Genomic DNA, 15277 nt, shown 5'->3' with positions numbered 1-15277 from the left:
ATTGACACGAAATTTAATGGAAAAGTAAATATAACTGTAAGCTTCTACGGAAATGTAAATTTTTTTATCATTGAATATAATCATGTGGGGCATTAAGAGAAAAGCCCGAATTAGCACTTCATCTTAGTCTTATTGTGAATTATAAAGTACTCCTTTCTTTAGAAAAAACGGATTCGAAAATGGTCACTGGTTTTTAGGACCCATTCTCAGAAACTAAGAAAATCGGTTATAATGTTCCCTAAGGAATATAGACCATAAAAATGCTCGCCATTTCAACTCCTGTTCAAACTCAGTCCATAAATGCATTACTATGTTCTGTAAATCTATTTCAAAGCCCCATTTAACTCGTCCTAAAACCAGATAGTCCCACCCGTCACAGTCGTCATTATTGTATGAATTTTCTGCACCGTAACGAATCATAGGATGCTGAGGATGCTGATAGATAAAAGAAGAATATTCTTGATAGCTGTAAACTGCTGGACAGTTTCTTTAAAATGCAGGTCCAATCAAGTTCATTTATTAGCCAATGTCACGATTTCCATATATGCACAAGAGGTAACATTACTTCGCATAAATTTTATCAAATTTATCAATTTAATTTCTTTTCCTTAATGGATCATAGGGCGTTAGGCATGTTAACTACCCATCGTTTACATACGAAATGTGTTTTAGCTCCCTCCAGGACTTCTTGAGACGCTTCCGCTCCTCCTGCTGTAGAGGCCTCGCAAGAATATTTTCAACCAAATATAACGGCCATAAAGCTACAGTTCCTCTTATGTGAGTACCCCTCCTCCAAGGCGCAGAACAGTAGAAGAGAAGCATAAGAGTGCAAATTAAAGGAGAGGCTCTGAAATGTACTAATCTAAAATTCTTCCAAGAATAGTTTTGAACGAATAGTCATATTCATGCCTGCTATCTGGCCATTCCTCCGATCGAGCTCAATTTTTTCCGACAAAAGACGAACTCGAATGTAATATGTGTCGCGGCTCCATTTATCAGCGCTCCTCAGCTTCTCTCTGACAATGAAATCCGGAGAGGACTTCCGTGTATCTAAATCCACAAGAAAAAAGTTGTTATCGGCGTTATATACTACCTCATTGCAGAACACACAGTCGGTCGTGGCTTAGCAATTTCTCGTCCATGCCCGGTTAGAAGCTGGTTAAGAAAATAATCAATCTCACTATGCTTCTAGTGCAGCCCCTACTTTGTATTTGCGAAAGGCGCTTACGATACACCTTCAGTCCATACTTACATGAGAAGGCGTTTCCTACTAGATATAGGGCCCCAACGCTCACCATTAGCCGATTTGAGGCCAAAACTGCTGCGCCGTGTCCGCCACTGCTTTGGTTAGCTGGAAAAGGCTACAAGTTCAATCCAACTAGTGGGTTTGATTTTACAGTCGCCTATGATCAGCCTATGATTTTTAGTCAAGATGATTACTTCAGTTTTTCCAGCGCAAGACAGAACCCATGAGCATGAGCATTAATCTACGAATATGCTAAGCTTTGTTTGAGTCTGTTTGTGCGAAAACAAATGCCCCAACATCATTTACATAACCGACCAGGGACGAATATTCGGACATATCGAGACTAAGCTGATTATCGTTGGAAGTCTCCAGACATCGGCACTCAAAGTGGATTCCTGTGCCGCTCCCGACGTAATATCCATGTTTCTTAGGCCCTGGAATAATACCCGTACAATGTCTAGCTTTAAGTGAAAAGGGCTTCTGCAGAACCTCGCGTTGGCTGCAAGTTTATAACCAAGTCCCCACGGATTCCCATCCATCCCGTTGACTAGCTCCTTCCAGTAGAGGACCTTACTTTTATTTATTGCGCTACAGAATTTTGTTTTGGCTGATTTGTTCTGTGTCATTCTGACGCAAGGTTATGACACTTCTTCCGCGCTTTTGTAATTTCCGCCATTTATCAATGCATAGTAAGCGTCCATAGCTGCATGCTGTTCGGGTCATGGAAGCAGCACAAGATGTCGTTGTTTGGTTCACAAGCGAATTTATGAAAGTGTAAACTCTAGCCTGCAACCGAAGTAGCTTTCATCGTGGTTCTACATTTTTCAATAGTTTTTACGAATCTCAAAATATGCATCTTCTCGACATTCCACACGCAAGGAAAGCGGAAGTTTGGCGCTTCAGATATAAAGCATATATATACATATTGTGTTTTATAATATTACAAGGCTTTGTGCTCTTGAAATAATCTTAAGTGCGTTTGCCAGCAAATTTACAAAATAAAGTAATATACTATTATTAACTTTAGATTAGTAGATATCCAAATAGGATATGCCTTAGAGCCGATGTGAAATTATACGTTTCAAGAAGTACTAATTGAGTCTTTTCATCTGCCACCCTAGGCTGCATTATTCTGTGAAGAAAATGTACACCCATCCTTCGCATGAATTTTTAAACTCAATAGGAAGTGATGCTACTGCCACGTGTTCTCATCAAACTTCATGATAATAGGTTCATCAGACAAGCAGACGGTTAAATAGACAGACATTGAATTAATTTTAGTAAGACTTTGTTCTAAACAAAACCTTAAAAATGTTGAGCGAAAAGCGGAAGCAGAAAAGGCAAACGATTCAGTTCTATTGCAAGCATCCTTGCGAAAGAGATTCACAATTCCTCCACAACTATGATCTGACTTACTAGACCTAGTGTGTGTAAAAATAGCTGACTGGCATGTGCCAGCTAAACAACCATTGTTAACGAAACTGCTGCAAGAAAAAAAGTCAGAATTTGGCAATGGAATGGCATGTGTGTACATCGGAGCTTTAATTATTTTATTACCGAACATGTGAACAAGGTCTACCAATTTGATCTCGCTAAACGCTGTCTGACGTCTCGGCTTACGACCGGATCACCTTCATCCCGCCGACCACAACCTATTGAGCCGAATTTTGTTCACAACCTCATCGTGGTGTCGTCCTTTTTCTTGTCGAAGGTCAAATATTTTTCTCTCGAACGCGGCCAAGAGTTCGCAATGAAAGTAGATTGTATATCTCAGGTTGTTCTTCCTATGATGTCGACATAGTCAGAGTGTCCTGTCAAAAGCCTCTTCCGGATGTAGTAACCAGGCTTTTAAATTGTTATCCAACATATTAAGGTACCGTAGTTTCACCGGTCGTTTCTCACCGACATAGATGTTCAGACCAATCTTGGCAAGGAAATTCTCGTTAACACGAATTACGTGTTCATATCATCGGCCCTATATCGATCACAGATATCCTCATTTCAGATGTGGTCATGATGAATTACGCCACTAGTCCAACGCAACATTTTCGTCACCATTACCACGAGGCGCCATTCATTATATTTTATAGTAAACCAACACTCAGAACTATAAAGGGCGATAGGGCGGACGACACTGCGGTAAATTTTTCTAGTTGAGGCATCCGTTGAAATGTCAATCACAAAGACCACAAGTTGTGAGATGTCAAAAAACATGCTTGTCGAAATGCTGCAAAGAACTGTTTCACACTACCAGAAAACCAGAATAAATATAACTGCAGAAAAATGCAAAAATCTAAAAAGTGTATTACGTTGTTTTGGGTTTGAAGCAGTCCTGAGAAACTGCCTCGCACTTTTGGTCAACGAAACCCTCATTTTGGGCAACGAATCCAATTGTTTCAAAAATGAGAAGTTATGATGTCTGCGGTGAAGCATTTGCTCTCCAATTGTTTCGACGTCAACTCGATGGACACAAACAAAATTACTTCTACTCCGTACGTCCTTAGAAATGAGATAGGAAATTTTAGAAATGCATATGATCACAAATAAGGGAGTGAACAACACGTGGAAACCAGATGAGGTTACCCTGCTCCTAGGGTCGAAATAAGGCAACGTCTGATGATTTACCTCTGCATTGAATGAAACTGTTACTCCTCCTTTTTAGAAATTTAGTAATTTTGAATATCTGATAAAAACGAAAACGAAAAAAACCGTTTCACGTTATACATAGAATGCAGACTCGTAGGTGCAACCCTTATCGCCTCCTCATAAACTATAGAAAATTAATATGTACTTCGATTTGGTTTACGAAAATTATGTGCATTGGTATCTCAAGCCACAATTGTTAAAACACTGAGGAAAGCAACCACGGTACTGTGTAGTGGGCATGTGTCAAGGGGGCTTCTATCATCGCAAAATAATATCTAATCATGTGAAATAAATGCAAATTCATGAAGTAGCCCCCACTAAGGAAGGGTAAGGGATCCACATAAATACACTGAGGATGATATGGAGTGTGTTGGCAAGGATATGTCCACGAATGCTGGTGGGATCTTCTTGAAGGAGAACTATTGCTTAGCATTAGGGAAACTTGCATTTCCTGCAAAGGACTAATATTTATGAATCTTAGCTAAAACGTGTAAAGTGTTATTAATTTTGGAAATTTTGTGCATGCAGGTATTCTTGCAACAGTAAAAATATTAACCCAATGAGTGCCAAGTTATCACTAACAGGTGGTTTCGAATATTTTTGCATGATCGTATTTTTTATAAATAGACGACGCTAAAATATATTAACAAAGCAGTAGAAGAGAAACTATGAGCTACATTTCGCCTGCGAACCTTAACTGTAGAAAGCAAATAGTTACTCACAAAAACTGATGAATCCTCCACAATTTTACTACTCGCTTTATTCTGCCATTGTCCACCCACTAATTGCGTTCGGTATAATGGATTTAAGTGAATCGCTCCTGCGTGACACACGGCACTGCCATCCGCACAAGTAAAGGCAATTTTGCTTTGTCACAGATTTCGTTTGTCCAAAAAAACGAGTGAAATGCATTACAACCAAATTGCTCAGAGCCGTACAAAAACTCACCTGAAAAAGGGCCGTTTCCACAGCGAATACATTTAAACATTGTATTGTATTATATTTGAGGAATATAATCTGCATCGCTTAATATCATTATATCGTTGGGCCGACTATAGCCAATCACTTTACACTAATTTTCTAGTGTATTGCCCGCACTAGTGGCTCCAAAGTACTTGGGACAATGACTATTTTTTAGAATTTTCTGTTTAAAAAGGGTAAATTGCAATTTAACGCTAGACGAAATTTTTCAAATTATCCGTCTAAAATTTTCAAGTTCAAAAAAACGCTGGAGGCAAGAAATGATTCTATCTAGTGTTGTTAATGTGATTTAAATGGTTGATGATTTTTTCGGGAGGTGGATGAATGGATACAAAGTAGGAAATCTGAAAAACAAATTAATTTGAAGCTACGGTTTCTATTTGGTTGAGCTGCAAAGGGAGACATGGTTTTTGTTGTACAATTTCCATGAGCTTTGAAGGATCCTCGGTAGCAAAGAGCTTGCTGACTTCCTTGATGCGATTCTCACCGATTATTTGAGTTGCTACGAGGCGCACCCAACGCCATCGAGATAAGAATCTCATTTCCTACAAACTACACCACCTTCTTACTCAGTCATGTAGGTAAATTAAAACAATTATAACGTCTGAGCAACAGCCGAAAATTCGGCTTTGTAGACGATCTAAATTCACGCTTGAGGCTGGATTCAGGCCTGATTCGGCCGTTGTTTCGTTAATTCGATGATAATGTAGAATTTACGTTAATAGTACGAATAAACAAACAAACGAGCACATAAAAAGAGAAGGTGTGTTTACCCTAGCGTTTTACATCTTAAAGAGCATATCGATTCAAGATTGAATGGAAAATCAAGGTAAAAAGAGGCAATTGCGGTAGGAAAATCACCACAAAAGACCACAATATTGCATTGCTTGCCCGCCGATTACCGACAGTCATTTAATTTTACACGGTAACCAAGGCAAGGAGATTAGGACCGTTCAAGTATGAAATCGGAATAGTTCAAGATGATATGGTAAATTAAATCGGTTAACTTCCATTGTAAATAGTTTAGCAGAGAACAATTGCATATTAGTAATTTTGTCCGGAACTAAATTGAATATAAATTGGCGGTGCACAGCGTGTGCGTGTTTGTTTATCGGCGTTTCAAGAAACAAGCAGCAAAAAAGAACGTACACAAAAATAAGTGCACATCCAGGTATAATTCGTTAACAATATTTACAGACAGTTTATTCTTATTTGTGCTTTCAGCTTAATTATATTTTGCAATTGAATGTGCATGATTCAGTTAGCGTTTAATGAAAAAATTCAGTACGATTACAGAAAAGCACGCAAATTATGAAAACAACATGCAAAAGAGATAATATGCAAATTAAATTCGAATTAGATTGGGGTTGTTTAGATACATTTGCTTTTTTCACATATACTTAGAACGGAGTAAATGAAAGTGGAAATGCCGGTTTAGATGGAATTTTGTAGATCAAATCAATGAAACATCGCAGAAACAATTATAAATTTGTAAAAAAAAATAAATAAAAAATTGCTTTTGTTCCTAGCATAAAAAACCTCCAATTGGCTATATGAGAAAAATTCATAGTTTCGAAAAGGTACAGTATGCAAGAAACTCAGATATTTAAAATAGTAACCGCTTGAAAGAAAAAAATATGAAATATACTCCACAATTCAGCCCTGCCTACATAAAATTTTCTCAAATCATATCAGTTATAATCGCTCTAAGTAAGCACCGATTCAACTATAAACAACACCATAATAAACACCTCGAATCTCATATAATTTGCATATACTTGATTTTGATTTCTAACTTGGTAAATTAGCTACAATGAGCAAAAGATTACGGGCTACTGAAGCGCCGGATTTCAATCAATTCTTCCCCTTTCATCAACATCCAGCCATAATCATCCAATTAACAACCGCAAACTTGATTTTTTTCGGATAGGTATATCTTTAGTTCAAAGTCGGCAGATATTAGAAACCAAAGATTCGAGATCGCGCAATAATCTAATCTTTATTCAGTTTGCTAGAAGACTGAGTAACACTTGGTAAGATCATGATATCGATCGGTATCCGAAAGTTAACAGATTGTAAATTTCCTTAACGTGATGAAAGACTGGTGTAACAATAATTATGTGGTAGGTTTTCAGAAACTGGACTGCTTGCGTTGCAAATTATTATTCGTTAATAAGTACAAACGGAAGATAGAAGGTGAAATTACGCATTAGACTCAGTAAATGCAGTCTTTGTAAATGTATGATGTAAATCCAAAAATTATCAGTTGGAAATTAAATAGAACACCACCAGAGTGAAGAAGCTTCTCTGCATAGGTGAATGTAAACCAGAGCAAATTGCAAGTCCCTCCTTTAAATCAAACATTTATTCTCGAACAGGTCAATCTATGAATTTTAGAAGAAGAGAGGATGATGTCCCCTTAGCTACCCTTGCTTTCCTAGACTAGTGCAGAAATATTGTCAAGATAGTAATGTTACATTTAAGTGAATATTACTAGAATAATTTCAGAAATCAATTTTCGTTTGCGACAATACTATTATACTTTTGAATCAGTCAAATTTTCTACAAGCATTACTGCCTCAGAAGCTTCCGAAATTTGTAGAGTCCGTTCGTCGGGGAGATACCCTAATAACTATTATATATATTGCTTTTTTCCAATAGATTATTTTGGTGTTCAGGCTTGATCGAAATAAACAGATGATAGATATCGTACAATAAGATAGAACCCTGGCAACATAGCCTAATAGGTCCTTAGTTCACCTGTGTTCGCATCGTAAAATTCTTATTGATTGAAAACGGCATTTCCTTTATTTCATTTTCTGCCTCAATGCGGATATCAGCATCTTGAAGCCACTATTGTTGAAAATACGAATCATAAGTGGTTTCAACGCTGAAGAAATGGCATCGAAGAAAAACATGGCGGTTGAAAAGATAAGGTTTTCAAAAATACAAGATTTGAGGCATAACTTGATTGCCTATCTATTATCCTTTTAGCGGTAGTTACTTCTTTATGTGTCTCGATTCAGCATCCGAGCATAATCAGCTTCTTACCCCCCCAACATAACATCAGATGTTTCTAAGAGATCACCAACCCAGAACTTTCATTATATGTACATATATGTGTTATGTCAATAACGGAATGCTCACCTGGAAAAAGTTACATCCACTGTCAGAATGCATGCTTCGGACAACTAAACAAACATATCCGACCTTGTCTTTACCACCAGCGTTAAGGCCTCATTAGTTTTATTTTCCGGACCCAAAGTTTCGGTTCTGCGTATCGTCCTGTACATTTTGAGTAGCTTTTCTCTCACTCCTGTGGGTAGTACCCATCCCACAAGATTCTGATGATAGCTACGATTTCCTCTTTACTAGAGAGAAAATCGAGGCCCGGAGTAAATACGGACGCCACTGTATTGGCAAACGAACCTAATTGCTATAAAATCGCTTTTCCGCACCTTTGAGAAAATTTCTAGACTCAGAAAGAATCAACCTTTTCCCTTCCTCTCGTCAAGCCTGCTTAGAGGAAGCTTGGCTTAGCATTTTTCGGAGCCCATGTTCTTGTCAGGATTACGCCAACGAGCGAAAGTGTCATCGCTCTAGCTAAGTCAGCTATAGCCGCCGGGTAAGCCTTTTAAGATGTTATCTTACAGACAGAAATTGCTGCTATTGTCTAACTGCCTATTGTTTTGAAACGTGCTGGAGCACTTCATTTCAAGGCCATAATCATACCCTTGGAGCCGATGAGGTTTGTACTACGCTTCTCCGGGATTATTAATTCAATTTGACTTAGGTATTCATTCACAATTAAGTCGATTGATACCCGACATCCGGCCTATGGTTGAAATCCTTTTGCCATCAATGAAATTTGGGCCGCGATTTTCTTAGTGTGAAAAGCTAGGGCTCTAATCATTACACTATTATGCCAAAGATATTGTCATACGAATATATAATAGCCCCAGATTAGCTCGTCCCCCATATAAATAAGTAGTTTACATTCTTAAACGTAAAATGGAAGAAATGAGGAGCTAAATATTCTATCGAGTAAGGAGCTAAATATTCTATAACACTATGTGTATCGGGTTTACCAAATGAAAGAAACTAAGTATATCTTCTCAAACTGAGAAAGAAATCAGTATCATAGCAGCGTAGATACTTACTTAGCCCAATGTATGTCTGCTTTATGCCTTTGTAAAGGTGATCCAAAGGAAGGTGAACAATACCAGGGACAATAGATACCAGGAAGTAGTGATCAGATGTTATGATCAGCTCTGTTGGCTTCACCTTACCCCAACTTCTCGGTATGCCTGATGTGCTAGGTAGTTTTATAACATGAAAATATGAGGAAAAAACGGGCCCGGGGTAGAAATGATACGGATCTAGAGCGAAAATTATACCTACCCCATTGAAATTTCTATTCAGAACTCCCGGCGAAACTTCGGGCTCAGGGGGAATCCCCCCTTTCCACCCTCCTCTCGTCAGGCCTGGGTGGGACCAGCCAGAGGTTGAGCATTAGCTGAATTAAACAATCATAAGCGATCGTTATCGAAAACAGCTGATAATTTGGAGGCCAGCATTAAACGACAAACTTCCGGAATACATAAAATTGCTCGAGCAAATCTTATTGTGAACATTATCAAGTTTTACTTGGAAACGTTTAAAGCAAGTCCTACCCCACTCGCGGTTTTCTCCAATCGCTGCGTCCTCTGACTACCATATTGTATTGTATTGTATTGATACGCTGCCTGAATGAGAAAGTGGTCAACAAATGATAATGGTTTAAATCATAAATACGAAGTTCTCAAACCTCTAAATTGAAAGCGACTAGTTTAAGGTGGAATCCCCGAAAGCTGATGGACGGAGCACTCCTCCTCCTTTGTGTCATACCGCTCTCGCCTGAACGGAAGTCCGTCAGTTTCGGATGGGATTATTGAAAAAGTCGACAGCATATCGGCTGAAAATCGGTTAAAATTGCCAAAGCCAAAAAAATTTAAACAAGCGCAGTTTGCGGCAAAGTCACGGCACGTTGGAAAAAAAGGCCGTCCAGCATGTTCAACTTACTGTCCGATCCGGTTGATATCCCATAACATGAAGATTTTTTAGCGCATTCTTCGCAGCCATTTTTGTGACATCGTTTAAATAACTTTCAGGTTTGTCGAGTACTACGGAAAGACTGACACAATACACGCTGCGTCGTTACTACTATAGATATACCACAAAAAGCTTCGTCCTTCCTACATTGCATTTCTAGATCTAGAGAAGGCATTTGATCGTGTGCCAAACAAAACTCAACTGGAACGCTTTTCAGCAACACTTAGTGCCAGAGAACCTCATGTACTGCGTTAAATTACTCTAAGGAGGTCGGAAAAGTAAAATTCGAAATATCGCAGGTATACCAAAACCGGTTCATGTTGATCGGTTAAATGATAGTTTGAGAGGCTCTCAATTCCATTAAGGTCAGACAGAGCAAAGTGGCGCATTCGATGAAGACGTTTCTGTGCGAGACAAAAGCTAAAGAAGAAGAATAATTCAGTGCTAGAACTGTCAAGTAGATTCAACAAATAATAAATAAACAAAGACAGAATTATCCAGGTTGTCTGCTTTACTTCGAGAAGATTTTCTTATTTACCATTAACCAGATGCCAAGAAAGTTATGAGCATTGGTGAAAAGTCACTCCCAATGTTAGATTCGATCATTGGAATAACTTTTATCTTCTTCGACACCATACCTTCCCTAAGCCTTGAGGGTACTAAGGAGTGTCTCACTTTCTCACTTTTAGACACTGTCCTCTGCCAGCCTACTTCGGACGTTGGCAATGCTGAATCCTACAGAACCCAATTGGTGCCCAACCGGAGCTTTAGCCTAGTAGTGTACAAAACATGGTAACCAACAGGAAAGTAATTGTTTGAAAGTCTCCTTATGGCCCGACTATTTGTCCCTTGCGGAACTTTCGTGTTGTATATAGTTGATACCCCAAATTCCAGGCAGATCTCTTTGACTGGAGCTAAGCTTCTTCGAACCGAGTGTCGATAGCCAAAGACGGCCGGAAATTTACTAAAATCTTTCTTTCTCTCTCTACTTAGTGAAAAGTGAAATTGGTATACCTTCTGCAAATTTTCAGCTTCTTGTTTTTTCCGTTGCTTCAATCCATAATAATGTACAATTTTAAAAATGTTTATTCAAATAAATCGAATACTCACTCATTTGTGGTTTGTCCCCATGCCACCCGAGAAGAGGCAAAAGGATGTTTTCTTCGAGCTCGGGATAGAAATCCCAGTGAAAAATGGAGACTAGTGAAGTACGCTAAATTTTCACCCCAGGACCGGTTTTTTGCCAGAATCCGGAATTCCTATTTACAACCTCTTTCTTTCCAAAAGGAATATCTCTAAACGGCACGTTATGAGATAATTTGTATAACTCTTATTCCTCACCCATGAGTGAGAGAAATTTTAGCCAAAATTGGTAAGTAATTTTCCCTTCAGTATTATACGCTTAATTGAGATAGTGTAGCAATTTCACATAACATAGCATCAGACAAGCACGTTCTAATCAATTGGGTTGTTTATTAGAAGCCTCACATTCTAGAGTCGAGGCAATGTGAGGCAAATAACAACTATGAACTGGAGAGAGTAGAAGCAAATTAGTGGAAAAAAATCAAAAAAATCCTTCTGCTAGTCTTTGATTTCGTTCAGGATATTTAATTCATTTATTTATCGATTTATTTATGTTATTTTCTAAATGATGAAAAACCTACCTTCTATTTTGGTACCATGTTTTCACTTGTGTATCACTTAGTCCTAATTTGTTAGCTAATTCCATACGGTCTTGAACACTTAGATATTTTTGTCGTTCAAATGACTTTTCAAGGGTCTGTAGTTGATGATCTGTAAATGCGGTTCGTGCTTTACGCTGCTTTTTACTTAACCCCGGCGTACCATTTAGTCCAAGACCACTTTTTATACTATTTCCATCTTCATCTTTGGCACCTGTAAAAAGAATAAAATAAAATAGTTATTTTCAACGTTATTTTCAGAAGGAAATTGGAAATAAACTGTCAGTAATGGGAAGGAGATAAAGCGAAATATACTTTATTTGAAATGTGAACTTCTTACTTTCTATGGGTACCATACAAACCCACTTTGGTTGTTACTTTGAGGTGGTGACTACTCTGAGGATGAGACCGCGATGTTCCAAAATTGTCTTTGACTGGCAAAGGTTTCCATTCAGATTTCAATCTGAATATTGCACTTGAAAAGGATTTTGTAAAGTGTTTCTACCTATAAGGAGGAGTCACCCTGGAGCTACGTGGGGCAGATCAGTAGGGGAGTAGGTATCTTGAGAAGTCCTAAAGAACCAAAGAACATTTCCTGATTAGGACGCATGATTTCGAAATACTAATTGGCGTGATTGCTCCTCCCAGAATACAACTGCTGTCAAAAGTTGAATACAATATTGTAAATCAATTTTTTGAAACTCCCACTACGGTTCCTCCTAGTTTCCCTACAGCTTACATAAAATATGATCTGCACTTTTCGTCAAGCTGTTGTTACACCTCCCCAAACATTGCAGATAGATCTAATCTGACCGCATCTGTTCTAGTCGATTCATCTCCAACTCATTCATATTCAAATTTCGCCACACCATAAACCAGTCAACGAGCAAAAGATAACAAAAAGAAGAATGTCCACCTTCCCGGCCAATTTATAAAAGCAACGCCAACTTGACCCAGGGGGTCTTTAGGAGCTAGTCAGTGAGTCAGTCAGTCAAGTTTGATTCTGGCCGATCATCTTGGACCTTAATAACGTTAACAAAGAAATGGTGCAGTTGTGTTCACTGAACCGCGCAATTATGCCAGTTATAAATGAATAAATTAAAATGTAGATTGCGACCTGAGCGCAGGGAATACTCGTAGATAAATCGGGCGAGTGAGGGTCTCGGGCTCTCGTAAACACACACACTCCTCTACATTTTCTAATGTTCCCCTGGAATCAGAACCACTTTGAAACTATTACTGAGCGATTTTTACATTAATTTGTTAACTCACAATCGCCAGGAATTTTCGTTGCTTCACATGAGTTATAAGCGCTATATTTTTATGTCTTTCTCCATTTTCTTTGCTTCATTCTGATTCTCGGGAGTCACATGAAATTAATTCGCTTGCGGTTTTGTTGTTTTTATTCAGCGCTTTTTTTCGGAAAGAAATTAATTTCGTGTTAATAACAGCAGGAAATTTCAAACAAAAAACTTTTTTTTCGTCAATTTTATGGCATTCAGACAACCAGAAGTATTTATAATGAGATTGTGAGTTTATTAACTGAAAAATGTAAGTGCTCTTTGTGTCCCAGGAAATAGCCTATGAATGAAGATGAATCTGTAACACGGCGGTAACATTATAATAATAATAAATGTTTAAGCATTGAGTGGCTTCTTGGACCGGATGACTGATTCCGGTCAAGACTTGATGGCTTTCGAGCCGGTGTGGCTCTTTATGGCCACTATTAATCACGACCTCATTCATAAAATGGTGAGATGATATATTTTTTTGTCAGATTTAATTTGGACTGTAAATAGTGGAACCTTAAAACCAAATGATATGATAGTAGCATGTATTTGAATGTTTTACAGTTATTATAGTTGATTACTTGGTTAATTGGACTGTTTTTGTGTTTTGATTCAAATAAATGTTAGGCGAATAAGTGTTTCGTTTTGGGTAATCCCATAGTTATTATTCACCTGCTATGAGAAAAGAATCAAAGAATACAGGTTATTAGGAATACCTAGCTTTCAAGTGTTTCGCAATTTTTAAAAGATGAGCGAGCTATTTTGAAATCTTGAACCACATTTTCTTTCACAGGCCCTCATACTTTCTGTTTACATAATAATTAGCATATAAAATGTATTCCCATGGCAGCCTTGAATATATGAATGGGAAAAAAAAAAAATCAAAATAGGGTAAAATCATGGTTGGTCGACTAACCCATCAGCAATGAAATGACAAATTAACTGATCCACCTTGGCTTTAATTTGTCTGAGAGACGGGTTGCGAGTGCCTATACAGGCTGGTATTTTTGGCCAAATTCATTAGTGGGTACAACGGAGATCGGCAGAATCCAGAGGATAAGCCCCTCAAATACGAAAAATTCATTCCCTGGTAATTACTTTCCTTAGTTTCAAAATAAAGTTATGGGAAAAATTTTCCACTTGATTGGGGTAAGTATGAGCTTCATGCCCATTTCTAACTGTACCATATCTCAGTTGTCTCCCATATGCATATTCTCACTCATGAAGCATAGAATTGCCTTGGGCATACTATAGTGTTCTTAGTGGAAAAACGCAGGCACATTTTCAAGTAATGTAGTATTCGAATTGAAAAGCAACAAATGCTATCTGGAAAAGATTTTATTCAATTTACATTTTAGCCGTACCAACAATAGAATAACATTCCAAATTTTACCTAAACTCCGCTAGAGCGGCATTCCCACTGTCTCTAAAGAAGTGGGACATGAAAACCCTAGTAGGACTTTTAACGGGACATTGCTCCTTAATCGACCATATGGAAATGATCGGGGTGGTGATTTCGAGTATATACAACCAATGTGAGCAGGAGGAAGAGACGGACCTGCAGTTCATATACAGCCAAGCCTTCTCAGATTTCAGACGAAGACATCTTGGTAATGTTTCCTTCAAGGATCTGCCCTGCCTTGTCCTGCCTCTGGAGTATGTTCTCAAATTCGCCAAAGCCTACGAACGCCGTAGACTGGAAGCCATTGAATAGGCGATTGGCGAGGATAGTACAATGGGTCTAATAAAAGCCTGAGTGCTCAGAGCTGCGGCTAAAAACTAAAAACTAAACTACTAGAAATTTACCTAGCCTCATATGATACTTGTAGAATTGTTAACCACAATCCCGGAGAAGGTGATGAGGAAATGGAGGAGGGAGAAAAAGGTAACCTCCTCCCTCAAAGTTCGCTGAAAAATTTTAGCAGTCACCCATTAGTCTCCAAATAAAGACCCTCGGAGAGGAGGGGGCGTCCTCCACTCCACCCCCTCTTGCAAATCATGATGGAAATAACCTTCTAAATGATATGAAAATGTTCATTTTTTGGTGCGGGAAACGGGTCCTTCACTTTCCTTCTTCCACACCCTCTCCTATCCCCTCCGAGAGGGGATTGTTAAATGAAACTTTACCATTATGATATCAAAATAACCCCTTCTGAAGCGAACTTGAGAAGGCAACCACTGCAGCTTTTCTACGCGGACCTCCCACTTTTCCTTCCATGCCCTCCTAATCTGCTTCAGTGCATTGTTCAATATGAAAATCTACCCTTATGACAACAAAATATTTTCATGTGCCTTATCTTTTTAAAATAAATTGCGCCCGCTACGATTCTTCGACGGAGTTA

The 15277-nt window shown here is 38.4% G+C and overlaps 1 protein-coding gene across 1 annotated transcript in view; it reads right to left on the bottom strand.

Moving 5' to 3' along the window:
- Positions 1-15277, bottom strand: part of LOC119657729 (homeobox protein B-H1-like) — a 108806-nt gene that overhangs the window by 28496 nt on the left and 65033 nt on the right. Inside the window, exon 2 of the mRNA XM_038064772.1 lies at positions 11629-11860. Coding sequence (XP_037920700.1) covers positions 11629-11860 — 232 coding nt within the window. The remainder of the gene's footprint in view (positions 1-11628; positions 11861-15277) is intronic.

Source organism: Hermetia illucens, chromosome 5 (genome assembly GCF_905115235.1).
Source record: "Hermetia illucens chromosome 5, iHerIll2.2.curated.20191125, whole genome shotgun sequence".
NCBI classification, from domain to species: Eukaryota; Metazoa; Arthropoda; class Insecta; order Diptera; family Stratiomyidae; genus Hermetia; species Hermetia illucens.
This window is presented reverse-complemented; position numbering and strand designations above follow the sequence as displayed.